A 16753-nucleotide genomic window follows, 5' to 3' on the forward strand; every position below is an offset into this window, starting at 1 on the left:
TGCCTCTCATCACTCACTATATGATATACACCACTGCTGGTTGCATAAACGTGCACACCACACATACCCAAATAATAATAATAATAATAATAATAAAAAAGAATCACCACCTTCAGCAGGTTGTGTAGGGCATTCAGATTATAATTTTTTTTTTTCTTACATTACCCAATGCACGGACATGCACTGGTGGAGCACACAATCAAGATAGTGACAGATTAGTTCTGGCACCCTAAATACCTGCAAAAATGAAATGTAGCAGGATGTCATCAAACTTGACACGTATGCAAAACATGTCCCCGTGTCTTCCAAAGAGAGCTCATTAACGGCCCCCTCTCAATATATTCACAATGTCTCCATTAGCCTTTCCCCCCCCCTCCCTTCCTCTTCCACCCGGCTTGTGCAATCATTTCTGCCTGGATCAGAAACCTGCACGTTTCATTAGATTTCCATCAGACAGGCAAAATAGCAGAGTGCAGGATAGCTCCATCAGCATGCTGCGTCCAAACCAGCCATCTGCGGTACTGTTTCAGGTGGATCCCATTGAAAAGACTTAGAGGCGAGCACAGTGCAGATGCATATGTAACGTCCAGAAAAGTACACATATGCACATGCAATGCAGTATTTTAAAAAAGAGGGTTTTAATAGATGCAGATAGGCTTGTCGTGGTAACAAATTTTGCTGGACGATAAATTGTCCAAGACATTGAGATAAACAATAATATTGTTGTTTTTGAGATCATGCAGTAATGGCAAAATAATGCAAGAACACATTCTCAAAGATCAATGAAGTTTTAACTTCTAATGAACATTTAACACTGGAGCTAAAAGACATTTTAAATATCCAAAAATAAATAAACAAACCAACAGAAACAACAAATATAATAAATTATGAATTCTCTGTAAACAAAATTGCCTTCTATAAAAAGGGCCTAGTTGAGACCAACGGACCGAGCTGAAAATTTTTGTCATCCAGTTTTTGGTAGAAAGAGAGAAGAGAAAAATAATAAATCATGCAAAATGGAAATTATTTAGCTTGTTTTAATATATCCTGCAATTAATTGTTTACTGCAACAAGCTTAGATGCAGAGGGAAATAAATGTGTAAAAAAAAAAAATTCCTTAAATTAACACATTTTCCTTAAAAAGTTAAATCCTTTAAATAAACTTCTCAGTATTAGGGGGGGTAGGTGATATTTCAAGGTGTTATAAACAATGAAAGGAATCCAGAGCAAGAAATTCATGCAACCAGGCTGACAGGCGACTGGGCTTATCTCCGTGTTTGCTAGGAAAAAGTCCCGGTGAAGGTGTCAGCAGTGGAACTGTGGTGATGTTTTGTCCTGTCCCATGCTGTCACGAGTAAATGTCGCCAAGTCTCATTGTGAATGCAGGGATTGTAGCTCTTTGGGTGAAGCCCTAAGGTAGGGCTATGTGTCTCTCATAGTTTCCACCGGGGTGGAAGTATTCCGCTTTGATGCTCTCATAACTTGTTCCTGCTTCGTGGACACAGCTGTCGGCACCGATTATCGTCACTTTCACAGATTTACTCCACCTCACACCATTATCCACACATTTTAGATCTATCTGAATGTATATAATGCATATTTTATTGAACATTTGTATTCATAATGTCTTATGTTTTTTTTTTTTAGCAGTCATGCTTACCCAGTTTTTTCCGCTGGGAAAAGCAGGAACTGTGATAAACAGTTGCTTTCGGGGGTAATTATGCATTGCATAAAAAAAACACGAAATTAAGCATTAAACATCAAAATGTATATGAATGCAAATAAAAGAGGACAGGAAAAAGGCATATTTGTTATTCAAAGCTGCTGTAACAAAAATAAAAACATCAATGAGGTAAATAACATAAAGTGCATAGTTTGTGGGACTCAACTTCAAGAATTTCTTTGTCTGCACCAGAGAAAAATAATATAAACATTAACAGCTTGTATGACTTGATCTGAACTATTTTAAAAAATGATCTATTATCACTTTTGAATATGTGATATTGTAAAGTGTTGCAACTAAGCACAAATCTAAACAATTTATAACGCAAAGGCAAACAGTCCTGAGCTCTTTAATTCTTAACAAAGCTGATAATTATTTCACCACTTTGAGGCATTCATAAACCGTGTATAGTGCACTGAACGGAAAAAAAAACTAACTTGTTCTTTTAACTGTGTTAATACATGTAACAGAGCTGATGTTTCATGAGATTGGCTTCCTTTCTTTATATTTGAACTCGCGTAAAAAGTGTTTGACACACCAACATACAACGCAAAGATAGTAGAGTGGGATAAAACGTCTTTAAAGTCCCCACGTTCTTACGTTTTATAGAACTGTAAAAATCTGACAGTTAAATTAGAAAAAAGGAAACAAGTAGTGAATTAGAAAAAGTTACAACTTAAGTTTATTTTTTAACATAGAGGGGCTTTCAATCACATAGAAAACTGCTGTTAAATCACCAGGTTTTGGACAGTTATGCATTCAGGATGTTGTAGCTTTTAAAACCTATATANTATATATATATATATATATATATATATATATATATCTCCCTAAGAGATTAGCTTGATTTTCTGCTTAAATTATTGCAGGATGTATCTCGCAATAAAGGTGCAGAAAGTTAAGTTATTATTCAGCATACTCTCAATTTTGAAGTTTCATTTTACAATTAAAATGAATATTTCCAGTATTCCTACTTGTTACAGAAAATGTTTGCAAAGCCTTTAAATTGCTTAGGTAACAGAAGGGACAAGAATAGATAAACAGGTATTAGTAATAGACATCAACTCTGATAAAACATTGATTTTAATTGAATTAAAAGACGGCTATGGAAAGTTTCTAAAAAAGAAACTTGCTCTGGATATTGACTTAACTCAAATGAAATCAAAAGGAACATTTGACACATTTACAGAGTTGTAAATTTGGACCAATGACGTAAAGGTTTCAGTGCACTTTTAATAGGGTGTGAAAAGCTGTTAAAAAGCTTTTGAACGGGTTATCACATCTTACATGCCAGCTAACCTTGACTGACTGAGTCATAAAGCTGCTAACGTGCCCCAGATCATTATCTTTAACTAAGAAAGAAGGCTTTTCAGATGAACTAGCCTGTTTAATTGAAAAGTAATTTCACAACGTAACCTTGGGTGGCGCTTTATTAGTTTCCACAACATGACTTTCCCAAATGTTACTAGTCCTTTTTGTAAGTAACTGAGAAGTTTAAGAACAACTGAAACATGTTGGGGAGGGGCAGCATGGCTGTAGTCTGCTTCACATAACTTGGGTTGTTCCATTACTTTCTCTTGCATGTCATTATAAGGACATTAAAACTTAAGAACAATGACAGTAGCATCTCTTAAAGCATGATGTTTCAAATCTGTGATATATCTTGATGCCTCAATACAACCCACTCCTAAATATTGTCAAGGTCTACTTTCACACAGGCCTCAAAGTTTTCTCAACTTTACAAGGTAGTTTTTGTTTATCTAAGCAAATGTGAAGAAGATAATAAAGAACGACTGTTGCAATTTAATATTTTACCATGTTTTCTTCTGATCTTTAGTTAGGGTGAATCACATCAGCCCGGTTTGGTCCTTTTTAATCGAACTCCAGTTCGTTTGCCTTGAAAGTCCAGTTTATTTGGGGGGGGGGGTGAATGCGTAATCAAACTGCTCCACCTACACACCTGTTTCTTGGTTTGGTTGAAGTGAACTCTGGCGGGGTTCGAATGCACAATGTGAACACCACTCCAAACGCAGGAAGTGAACTGTAGCGCAGGGTATTCTGGGTAAATACAAGCAAAACAAATACTTCTTGCATCGATCTTTTACCAATGACAAAAGAGAAATCCTACAACCGCTAACATTTGATGCCACTCCATTTTTGTTTACATTTTGTGAAGAAGAAAGTTGTGCTCCTGTCTTCATTTGAGGTTTACATGTTGTTTCCTTCAGCAGTTCTTCGTGCAGCGCCACCACTGGTGGGAGAGGAACAGGTTTTCCAGTTAGTTTGGTTCATTTGGCACAGTGTGAAACCAAATCGCAAATGTTGAAATTTGGTCCTAAATAAAACTGAGTCTACCGGACTATCATGTGTGAAAACACCCTGCAACGCTTATACTTTGTCATTATCTACAAAGGCAGTAGCTTCGTTTCCCAAATGTCTCATTGATCGCTTAAAGCCAATATGATGCAACAGGGCAGTGGAGTCTTGATGGCTGTAACACCCTAAAAAGGATGTGAGTCCATGTGACTCTGTTTCAAACAGATGTAATTAAATCTGCATTTTGACATCCTCCTTGTTTTTGTGCCGTAAAAAAACAGGTTTTCCTGTTTGGTCCGGAACCAGACTGATCGTTGTTTGGCAGCTCATAATAATGAGCGACAAGTGTTGGCGCGGGAACTTGTTGGGCCGAATGCCAAGAACATGGCAACATGAGCAGAATTTGCTGACTCCAGGCAGGCTGTTTGATTTTTTATTTTTATTTTTTTGGTTCTTTCTCTGTTTAGTAATAAATCAATTCAGCACTTGGCTATTTTATGAACTTGTGTGATAATTTGGACTTGATGCGGCGTAAAAATCAAACATTTCTAAATGTGTCACCTCGGCCTCAGGTCAAATCAACTGTGCAAACCGTCCCTCAGGGTCGCAGTTGTTACTCTGTCCTAACATGGACAGTGGTAACCATAGTTAAAGTATTTCAAACGGGATTCAAATGAGGCTTTTGCACATGGCAAATGAATTCATTCCAACTCTGCCCCAGAGGAGAGGAAACCTTTAAAGCTCCAATGAGTTTAAAGGGAAACTGAGAGCAAAATTCTCAAAGTGTGCCGCTTTATTTATTTATTTTTTTTCTTTACTGAAAAAACATAAGTCGGACAATTTCAAAGCTGAACAAGCACAACCAAATATTCAATTAGCTTCATTCCTTTCCTGAAAATACACAAGCATGACTTGTCGCAGATTCAGCAGATAGAGGAGAAGGGCCGGCCGGCCTCTGGTTTGTTCTCGTGTGCTGAACTGCCGTTGAGCTGTTTGGGATTTTAGCTGTCAGATTTGTGCTCCCGCACGCCCACTTGCACATTTACCTAAGCCTGAACTCTGAAGAGTCTGAAATGCAAATCTTGAGCGCCAGGGACGTGTGCGGCGCCTCATTTTCAGTCGGGCCGCAGCAGCCTCCTCTTCCCCGCGGCCCTCTGACTCTAACCCCTCTTCACAAACTGCTGGCAACATCCTGCCCACCCTCCACCCTTCTTCTCAGGCATGTCGCCTCCATGATTTGGATCAAAGTTAAAGCAGGAAAAGGAATTGTAAGATGGTTTGCCCTTCTTAGGAATTTTGTGTTTTTCTTTAAAAGTTAAATGTAATATTACTATCGGAATGATTCTAAATAGGTGCGTCAGCAAAGAGTTGTAAATACTAAATGAGACTTGCAAATTTTAATTATGCCTATCTTTGTGCAGTCCCTCTACCTGCCTGAATAATTTGCAGCAATGCGTACAAATTGCAAAAGAAAATAATTTAAATTTTTTTTTAAATCTATAGGATGCTCCACAGATATTCTCACTCCTGGTGAAATTATGTAAAAAGCAGAAAAAATATTTCAGAAACATGATCTGCACTGAAATATTTGGATAAATATAATCCAACATTCACTACATTTAGTTGAGAAAACACTACCTTCTGAAATGATATTAACAAAATAATCAAAGTTATTGACTCTCTTTGACTATTCCTACAAGATGAAGTATATCTAGAAACTTACATTTTGTGATCCATATGGAAGAAAAAATATCACAGAAGCTGCACACAGTGCATAGCAATCCATAGCAAAAGTTTATTTTAAGGCTTTTCTACACATTATTACTAAGGTTGCGAGTAATACAGGAGCATTGTGTGAATACCAGTGAAGATCGACCTTGTGCCATAAAATCATTTCTCCAAATAATAGTGAATTTGAACTAAATGGTATTGGTCCAAGCACTGTTCCATCTGGGACTCCGTTATGTACATTTTTCAGGGTTGCCAATAACAGTGGATAGTGGTGTGAAAGCACTTATCTGTAGAGAAAACCTAACTGTTTGGAGAGGCTGCCCTTAAATTCAATTTATAAGGTCATTTCTTTTAGTTTCATTATTAATAGCTTCCTACACCTTTTGTTCTTCCTTTGACTTAATTTTTTAACATCCTGCTGACACTGAAAACAGTTCATCACAAGTGGTCTTCACGCAGGGTGTGAACCACTTACATGTATTGTGTTTAGTAATTAGAATCTGAGTTTCAGACGTCAAATTCCTGAGCAGGAATCTCTGAAAAATAATGTACCAAAAGTGCATTTTAGACTGGTTTTCACCTTAAACGATGATTAACAAACTCTTTTGTTATCCTTTCCCCAGCGTCGTCGGCGGAAAAAAGCGTCATCGGCCTGTATGGGGGAACGGTGGAGATTCCTTGCACCGTGGGAGCCAACAAAATCGAAAACGTCACGTTGACGAAATGGAAATATGTAAGTCACAGTGGAGGTCAATGGATTCGCTACAGTGACATTAGTCTGACACCCATTTGTCATGTCTGAGCCACGCCCCGTCTGGGAGCAGGAGGTGTGCATTAGAGCATGCATCTGTCACCTCCATATGACGGCGCATTATAAACTAGGCTGGGGGGAGGCTGGGAGGGCGGAGCTAAACATTGTGCATGCTTTTATTTGAATTGGAAGACATGTTTGACAGACGAATAACAAATGCACTCTTCTCTTGTTTTTAGGAAAATGTAGACCTTTTGGTCAAATCTAAGGGCAAGGAAACTGTAATCTTAGCCACCGATGAGTACAAGGATCGCATCAGCCTGGCGGCAAATCTCAGCCTCCTGCTTACCGGAGCCAAGCTGACCGACCAGCACACCTTCACCTGCCAGGCGTTGATTACCACAAACATTGGCCCAGATATTAAAGACTTTTCACATGCGCTAATTGTCCACAGTGAGTACAGGTGTCGTGTTTCTACTTTAAAGGTCCTCTCAAGCAATTTTTAAAGTGTTCGAAAACACTTATGTTTGAGCTGCGTCTGCATTTGCACTTAGATATTTCCTAAGTGCAAATATCTTAGGACAATTGAAATAAGACTAAACTAACTTAAAAGCAATTTTTCTGCAATATATAGAAGCTTGTTTTAATAATGAATTCCTTAATATTGGTGAAAAAGTAGTAGTTCCACTCGCAGACTTTTTTTCATTTATAACAAGTAATTTTTTTCACGTTATAAGTGAAATAATCTGCCAGTGGAACTTGTAATTTTAAAAATAAATATTAAATAATTATTGACCTAAAACAAGCTTGTATGTCTTGCTGAAAAGCCACTTGCTCTACAACATTTGCACTTGATTCTAGAAATACTTGGTAAAATGTTGCTTTTGCAGTGCACTTTTTATGATTCTTTTCTATTTTTTGTATAATTTACTTCAAATATGTAAATGATATCTACCCACATATTACAATATAACATACATATCACAATATAAACTAAGATGTAAGGAAGAACAATAATTACAGAACACTACAACCAAAAAAAATTAATAAAACAGCTGGAATATTGAGGAAAAAAAGCATAGTTTATTGTCCTTTACCTTCAACTAAAATCTTCTCACCATTGAAAAATAATTTAGTTCACTAATTCAGTTCAAAATTTCAAACTAGAGTATAGTTTATCATAACTACAGTGTATAATGTCCAATATTACATATTAGGCTTTACAGTGAGCTCAAATTCTTATTACATAAAGCCAATAACAAAAATTCAAATTCAGAATTGCTTGCTAAATGTCCATGTACTTTATAGTATATGCAATGAAACGTTTGTATTGGACACTTTTTCCGACCACACCTTTTCTTCCACTGAATTTTCCACTAGCATGCAGTACTTTGTGAGCATCCAGGCTCTTGTAGATGATAATCAAATTTGTCGAGATGCACCTGTATTCATTATCTAGTCTAATTGACCGTGAGGTCGTCGCAGCACAAATACCTTACAACATGGTGCGGCCGTTTGAGGAAACAACATGCCGGGAACGAGGCATTGCCGACGGTTAAGAAGCGCCGTCTCCTTTGGGACGGGATAAGTTAATTTGTTTTGGATTTAAGGCTCTGTAACCCTGCAGACTTTACATGCACAAACAGCTCTTTAACACTCTGAAGGAACACATAATGACTGACACCAGGAACAGCTGTGTCTCCCAATGACAATAACAATGACACCATTTTTTGTTTGTTTGTTTGTTACAGAGGCGCCCGAAGCTCCTTTTATAACCGAGAAGGCAGCAGAACTGGAGATTGGCAAACTCAGAAAGGTGGAGTTTATTTTGTGATAATTGTTGCTTATACCTACAGTATTTTAAGCAGTTATTCATCAAGAGAAACCCTCCCGATTCGCGCAGCGCTATCTCGGGACCTATAGGAGAGAGCATGAATGTTACTACAGTAATGAGTTCTTTGAAGTGATTCTCATAAATTAGTGAAGAGCAGAACCCCTCCTTCCCTACAGCAATTAGAATACTCAGAGGATTGGACGGGCTTTAGAAACGCTTCGGGCATTTCATGGTCTGTTGCGTGGAAAAGTCTTTTACTCCTCAAATGCTGTGAAGGCGTTTTTAAAAAAAGAGGCGAAAAAAAAAGCTAATATGTTTGGTAATTTAAAACATAAATGAAATGCTGGCTTTTCAGTGAAGTCATACGACTACAGTGGCTTGCAAAGGATTCATACCCCTTGAATTTCTCTCGTATTTTGACACATAACCGTAAACTTTAATGCATTTTATTGAAGTCTAACGTGATAGGATGCGAGCTTCATCAAGTTTATTTGTATAGCGCACTTTAGTGGGAAGTCGATTCAAAGTGCTTTACGTCATAAAAACATGGAACAAAAAAAAGCATTACATTGCAGTGGCAATTAAAGAGAAGTAATAAAAAGTTGCAAACCAGACTAGAACTGGTGATATTCCAGTTATTATTAATCTAAGCCAACTCTAAGCATATTAGTTTTCAGCCTTGATTTAAAAGGAGCTCAGTGTTTCAGCATTTTTGCAGTTTTCTGGGACTTTCTTTCAGATTAAATGTGAAGCTGAAACATTTAATTCTACTCTTCTACGGAGAGTAGAACAAAGAATAGGAGTTGTCTGACATTTTTAGAGAGACCCGTGAAGACATTGTTACAGTAATCAATGCAACTATAGATGAAGATTTTCTGAGACCTTAATACTTTTATCTGGGTAATGTTCTTCAGATGGTAGAAGACCAACTTTGTAATTGTCTTTATGTATCTCTGAAGGTTCACCCAGATTTGTTCACAAATGAGACTGAAAATATCTCATTCAGTTTTGTTTGTCTTTCATTTCACTTCACAATCGTGTACTATTTCGTTGTTCAGTCACATTAAATCTCAGTTAAACAATTTGTAGTCTGGTGCAAGGGTTTCCCCCAGAAAACTTGCTAAGCTCGATGGTTTTGCGCTAGGGAAGTCATTCATCCAGTGACCCGTTGTGTTTTTGAGTTAAATGTTTAAAGTTGACAAGAAGTTTGAAAACTTGATAATTACGTGTTATTAAAAGATTGGAAGATTAATACCTGAACACCAACTATAAAGTCTTAAAAAACATTTTAAAAATACTTTAAAAAAAAAAGAAAAAGCAATGCTCAGCCTGGTGGGGGCATAAGTAAAGCCTCGTGGCCCGCCAGGCTTATAATACACTGGGGGAAACCCTGCTGGTGATGTCACAAAGAGTTAAATGTTTAAACGGTAGGAATACTTTTTTCTCTCATTTATTCCACAGCTTGGAAAATGCGTCGCAAAAAATGCTAATCCACCTGCAAAGATCGTATGGCTGAAGAACAACAAAGCACTTATGACTGAAGAAAACCGTATGCATCTTTCATCCTTCTTCACAATATGAGACGATAGCTAAACATGATCTTTATCAATACTTCATGCACAGATGTTTTTCTACTTTTTTTTGTTTTGTTTTCTCTAGGGACTGTGATTATTGTGGGAAATCCTCCTAGTTCGTTAGACGCCGAATCCACGCTGCTGTATTCTGCGCGGAAAGAAGACACAGGCGCCCAGTTCAGCTGCAGGGCGGAGCACTCGCTGGCCAGTGGCCTCGTTTCCCCCCCTGAGACCTTCGTCATCAACTGTGAGTAACGGTGAACACAGCCGATGTCACTTGGACATAAAAGGAAAGACAGGAAGTCAATAAGCCACACAGAGGATGATAGATTTTATTTATCTGCAGGATACCTTGAGAAAGACTGCATAGTCAGTGTGAAGCTGGGCAGTGGTGACAGAGTCAAAGGTTTGTAAGCTTTAGGAATCCAAAAGGCTGCTTTGGCACTCGCTCCTTCAGAAGTGAACTTTGTCTAAATAGGAAAACATGCATAACTGTTTTTAGAAGATAGCTTCATTTTTGGAAATATCTGCTATATTTCAATTTTCCTTTTCCAATACGTCTCATTCTGCTGCAGAAATCTGTGCAGATTTTGCAAGAAAACCTTGAATGTTTGTTAAACCAGACTTTTTAAGCAAGTTTGTAAGTTATTAATGATTTCCATTCCAGTGATTAGTATTTTTGATGAACAATTTCGTTTAGAGAAACATAAAAATCTGTTTTACTTGTGGTTTCGGTTGCGTGTGGTTTTTATTTCGGTTCTTTTCATTATTCCTGGTTGTTTTATCTGGGATATTTAAAATTTATAGTTCCAGTGTAAAGTATTATTTACAAATATTAAAGTTTATTAAGAGGGCAAACTTGCAGTAATATTCCATTATCAATGTATTACTTGAAAACGGCCTCAAAACAATGATAGTATCGTTTATCACAATAATTACTGGAACAATTTATCGTCCAGTAAAAGTTATTGTGACAGATCTATTTTTTATGTCTTTACATTTAGAAAACTCTTCTGAGTTTTGCTCGATTTTTGAGAGTCACTCTGGACTTTCAGATTGCAGCAGATCTCTGAATCTGCTTTGACTAGGCCACTTTAACAGAAATATCTTAACTCTGGCTGTATGTTTACGGTCATTGCTTTGTTAGAGGACGAACATCTGTTCTGCAGCCTCTAACAGGTTTCCTTCAGGGTTCTCGTATGTTTAGCTGCGTTCATCTTTTCAGCAATTTTATGCCTTAAGCTTTTCCACCACTTTTTTCTCAACGTGTCTCTACCTGTTTTTTGATTCTTGTGATCCTCTTTGATCACTGATGTTCTCTAGATTTTTATTTTAAAAAGAATGTGACACCACTGCGTGCTTCTCTTTCTTCTGCACAATCGTTTAAGAACTTTTCAAAGAAGTTTCTGCTTGAAAAATTCTGTGGGAACAAACGTGCTTGCAAATCACTGCGAGTAGTGTTTGCTTTTTTTTTCTTTTTTTTTGTTACTTTCATGTTTCCATATCACTGCATGAAAAGATTGATCCTTTGTGAAAATGTTACTTATTTTGCACCTAATCTCTCGTTCTGTCGGTATTGAGGTTTAGATTTGTTCTGAACAGACTTGAAAGAAACCACATGCTGCCTGAAAGCTTTCAATTTGTAAAACAAAGCAGAAAAAACACAGAGCAGGCTAAGATCGAAGGTCATGCAAGTCGCTTTGGTCAAAAAAGAAAAAAGAAGAAAAAAAAGTCCAGGAGACTTTGCAGGGTTAATTTGCTGCTGTGCAGCTCCTCTAAGTGCAGCTTGCCCTCCGGGTCATCCCGACTCGCCAGATGTCAACCACTTCAAGCTTCTAGCCCCCGTCTCGCTTTCACCTTCTGCTTGTTACCATTTCCAAAGTCTGCTTCTCTTTGGGGAAACATCAACACCTCCGTGTTGCGCCAGCTGAAAATGTCAAGTTTGATTTGGATTGGGCAGAATATTAATTATAAAGTTCATGGAAATCATTAATCCCTGTAAGCAAATACCAGAAAACGAATGTTAATTTTGTTGATGACGTTTTCTTTGTAATTGCAGTTTTAAAGTTGCCGTAAAACTTTTGTTCACACTCCAGCATGATAAATTTGAGTATTTATGTACATATATAAAAATAAAAACCAGTGCTGTATGGTCTAACTGTTCTTTCTTTAAAATATAAGAGCAACTCCTAATAAACTATTCTGCATTACTCATATTTACATTTATAATCAAGTTTTCCGATGAATAACTTTACTGCTATTTTAGTTGGAGTTGGATAAGCTTAGGAAAGTGTAGAATAAACACTTTAAGTTGTGCTTTTCAAATGTTAATTTTGCAAAGTATTAGATCTTATTGTCATTCTGCTCTACAAAATTATACCAAGTTGGCATCCACGAGTTAATTAGCTGGGCTGTCTGCTCTGGTATTTAACCTGTAGATTTAAATGCCGTTACTTTAGCAAAAATTAAATGTGGTGCTTCTTTAGTTTTCTCACCAGTTTTTTTGTTTTGTTTTGTTTTCTTGTTTTGTTTTGTTTGTTTGACAAGGAAATATTTCAGAACAGTTCTTCTTGTAGGCGATGGAAAAGCGTACACTAGAAGAAAAAGTCTGTTTGATTTATATAAACAAAACATGTACATCGGCTGTAAGCATTTAGATTCTGCTTTGGTTTTCTAACTTCATCTTATTTAAAACATATTGTATGGTTATGAATATTTCATGTTGAGAACTTCGAATCATTTCATGTCGAAACTTTTTAATCATTTCATGTTGAAGACTTGGGATCAAATTATGCTTATTTGATACATTTCTTTGTATATGAATCAATTGACAACTTCTCCCTCTGTTCGCTGATTGGCCCAGTTGAAATTCTGCAGGAGAAATCCACTTCAATGGGAGAAAAGCCATTGAACAAAGACGAGAATTGAGTGAAATTTTTTGACCAGGTGGGCTGATCCCACGTAGGATGGTAGCTGTTTCTTCTGCCATGTGTGTAAAGTTGCTTCTGTGCTTTTTGAGTGAATAAAAGAAAAGCTTCCCTAGATAAACCGCACAGGAAGAGTTTCAACAGATTGGCTGGAGGAAAATAAAACAGTCTTTCAGGAACTCACACAGAACAGATCATGGGTGCCCAAGCCTGAATCCACTGAATAGCTTGTTACCAGGCCGTCTGCAGAGCTGAATGACGCACTGAGGAGTAATCAGCCTGAAATCAGTCGTCTGATTCCGGTGTGTTGGAGGAAGGATGCATCAACAAGTCGCAGGACAGTGGCTCTCTAGGACTGGACCTGGACATAAAATAGCCTGGAAAACAAACCGAGAAAAAAATGTTTTGTTCTAGTTGGCCTCTTGTGAATGTAGTTATGTCTTTAATTTCCTACATCTTTGAAAGAACTTGTTGGCAGCTTTTCACATTAACTGAAAACGAATAAGCAAGGTCATGAAAACATCCATTACTTTAAAAACAAAATTGTCTCTCAAAAAGAAAAGAGCGTGGAAAAATTAAGCTCTTGTGGCTGAAAGGTTAAATCTAACGCATGTGCAGTGTAATTTAAAACCGACAATCGGCTCCGGCCTGCAGAAATCTAGACAATTAATTCATGTTAACAACAGAGGGTATGAAAATACTGATTTTTTTTTTAATTATTATTATTTATAGTGTGTATCTGAGCACAGATGTCTGCTGTCTGGTTGTTGCCTGGGCAGGTTAAGTTATTAGCTGATGTGCTGCATCATTTGTAAAACACTCATCCGTCTATCCAGTAGATAATGAGCTGCAGAAAAAAACAGCCTCTGACCCGTCAGAGAATCAACAAACACTGTTGCAGCTGTTGCTGGTTAAAACATGTTTTTTTCTTCTTTTTTTCATTTTTTTATTTTTTTTTATTTTGCTTCAAGCCAAAACAGGCAAATAAAAATAAAAAAAACTCGCACACTCTGGGTTCTGAAAGGTTGTTTGGGATATTTTTTTGTTTGTTTGTTTGTTTGAGGCAATACGTATTGAAGTTACCTGCCGACTTCAGTCCAAAGTGGAATTTCATTTCTTAAAAGAAATGAAATTCTTGAAAGAGTTCGCTTCAGACGGAGTGGAAACGCCGAAGCTTTGAAAGGATTGTTTGCTCGAGTGCCTCCGATTATGACAGTAATTCAGCCATCTTCCTCTGCGCTCCGCTTTATTCTCGGTCATAACCAATACCAAGGTGCAGAGTTTGAGCTTGGCCTTCCATTCAGTCGAGGATGGGACCAATCTGACACGTGTCCGCTTTTTTTATTATTATTATTATTATTTTGTTTTTTTCTGCGCAGACTCCACGGAGAAGCTCGTCCTGGAGGTCAGCTCGAATTCTTCACCCGTGGAGGGAAACGACGTGACTCTGAAGTGTGTGGCGGACGGAAATCCTCGTCCCACCAGCTTTAACTTTCACATCAAGGTACCGTACGTAAAATCCAAACTTGTGAAGAAAACTCCTATGTAGCTCGCATCAAGAAAGCTTAAATATCTGACCGAAATTAACTGAAACATGGTTTTCAGACGCTACTCAAGCTATCTTGTTTATATTTGGAAAAGAAATTGGTCCCTAAGCTAAATAATTAATTGTTTTGGCTCTCTTTTTGAAATGTTTGCGATAATTGGTAATGACAAAATGGAGCTGGGATTAATCAAATTATTGGTTTTTGATGATTAAATTTTTAAAAAATCTGGATTCCTTTTTCCGCCAATCCACAGTTCAGAGTGATGTCATCACATCCAAGGCAGCCATCTTGTTTGACAAACGTGTTTTACAGCTTCTGTTTATTCTTACTTTGGATTCAGGTCAACTCTGTGATGTAATATTAGAGACACGCTAAGATTGTTCTTTTTCAATTATTACAATAGTCATAATATTGCAATGCAATTGTATGGCAACAGGGTTGAGAATAAATAATATTAACAGACTAAAGCTATATTAATAGAAGAATAAAGTAGTAGTTTTAACTCTAAAATGAAAAAATAACAAAAGATTACAATGAGAAAATTTTGAGCATATTTTCTAAGTTTTGCAGATGATACTTAATACTTAACAAAAGTACAAAGTCTTTTAACACACCATCAAAACATCATCAATAGCAGGACTTTGAAACGATGGTGCAAACAACTGTGACTATTTCAAAGAAAGAGCAAATTAAACTAACCGATAACGTCAGAATCTGATAACTACTGAAGCTTTTTCCCAGTAAACGTTTTTATTCTGGTAATTTCAAGAAATTTTTCTGGTAAAATTGAGTCCTTGTTCTGCTAATATTACGTTCTCGAAATTAAACAAAAACTCAATCGTACAAAGCACAGGAAGCACCATTGAAATAAAAGCCACATTTTGAAAATATTTTCATTCATTTGTAGTTTCTCTTTCAGAAAAGAAAACATGAAAAAAATGGATTAAGATTTCTGATATGAAAAATGTAGATGTTAGGTTTTAATTCTACCACTTTAAGGGGTTTTTAAGTGTGAATAGCCTGTGAGTTTAATTTAAGTCCAGACTTTAATTAGGCCTTTAATTAAATGATGTTCTTTTTTATGAAATTTTCAGCTGAAAGCTGCATTTTATATTTATCTGGGAAACTCTTGTCCTTTTGATGATGTGAGACATTTAAATGTTGTAAAAAGAACGACGCCGCAGTGTAACCGAGCCGACCTGCTCCTGCTTTGTTGAACTTTTTGCAGGGAAATGTGACGAAAGTGGAAAATTCAGACAATTACACAATAACAAACATCTCACGCAACGACAGCGGAGAATACAAATGTTCTCTAATTGACCACCCCTCGATAGAAGCAACCAAGAACATCGTAGTCCAGTGTAAGTACTGTTTTGTTGTTTTACTTCCTTTTTTTTAAAAAGAAAAGCAACTGGAGTTTTGGTAATGTGTCTGCACGCCTGCATCATTATCTCTGTAATTTCCTTCTCTGCCTGCAGACTCTCTTTGCTACAATGAGATGGGAAGGTTTTTTTTTTTGTCTTGTTAGAGAAAAGGAAGTCTTAATATCTCTCTTTTGCCAGACAGTCCTCTTGTGATTTGCAGAGGCGGCCGTTGTGCGTCGGCTGCACGACTTCTAATAGGCTCCGTCAGTGAGCCGAGCGCGGAGCTGCGCGGTTTGACAACGGAAAACGCTTCCGCCCCTATCAGACCTCTGAACTTTCTTTTCCACATCCTGTCTCCCTTCAGTCCTAGACGTCAAATTAAACCTGGATAAGACGGTCATCAGACGCGCAGGCAACTCTTTGAATCTAAGTGTCAGCATTGATTCCTCCACAACACCAACGGTCTCATGGACAAAGGTAAAAAAAAAATTTAAAAAAAAGCAATCTTCCTTAGAGCGGCTCTTGAATCGATTATGACATGTTTGTGCTCGTTATTGAAAGTGCCGATTTTTCTATTCATTTGACGCAGGGAGGTGTTAAGATGAACAAAGAGCCCAAGTTCACCAAGCTTGCCTACTCAGATGCCGGTTTGTATGAGTTGGAGGTGATGATGGGCCCCCTCAGCAGAAAGGCTTCTTTTCGTCTGACTGTCGAAGGTACGGGTTAAAGGAAACGCTTTGTTGCTCAAAGTTTGCTGGGAAGATTTCTAATTCCCCTGTGTGCGGATGGGGAAAAAAATAAAATAAAATCTCCAGCCTGTTTGAGCAGTTCAGCGCCAAAGACATGAAGCGAAAGAATGGTAAACATCTCTGAAGCTCGACAACTAATTAAAGCGTGGTTGAAATGATACAAATTAAACGGTGAAGAGAGCCCTTTACAAACATAACTTATTTTCTGTAGAAGTAAAACATTCTTAACATAATGTT

The 16753-nt window shown here is 37.3% G+C and overlaps 1 protein-coding gene across 3 annotated transcripts in view; it reads left to right on the top strand.

Moving 5' to 3' along the window:
* The window catches only part of LOC103474221 (CD166 antigen homolog A), a 69566-nt gene that overhangs the window by 39358 nt on the left and 13455 nt on the right, over positions 1-16753 (top strand). For all 3 annotated transcript variants that reach the window (XM_008425043.2, XM_008425042.2, XM_008425044.2), the window contains exons 2-10: positions 6394-6503; positions 6761-6974; positions 8273-8337; positions 9817-9904; positions 10015-10176; positions 14236-14360; positions 15632-15764; positions 16132-16244; positions 16357-16483. In XM_008425043.2, the coding sequence (XP_008423265.1) occupies positions 6394-6503; positions 6761-6974; positions 8273-8337; positions 9817-9904; positions 10015-10176; positions 14236-14360; positions 15632-15764; positions 16132-16244; positions 16357-16483 (1137 nt within the window). The remainder of the gene's footprint in view (positions 1-6393; positions 6504-6760; positions 6975-8272; positions 8338-9816; positions 9905-10014; positions 10177-14235; positions 14361-15631; positions 15765-16131; positions 16245-16356; positions 16484-16753) is intronic.

The sequence above is a fragment of the Poecilia reticulata genome, linkage group LG13 (assembly GCF_000633615.1).
Source record: "Poecilia reticulata strain Guanapo linkage group LG13, Guppy_female_1.0+MT, whole genome shotgun sequence".
Lineage (NCBI taxonomy): Eukaryota > Metazoa > Chordata > Actinopteri > Cyprinodontiformes > Poeciliidae > Poecilia > Poecilia reticulata.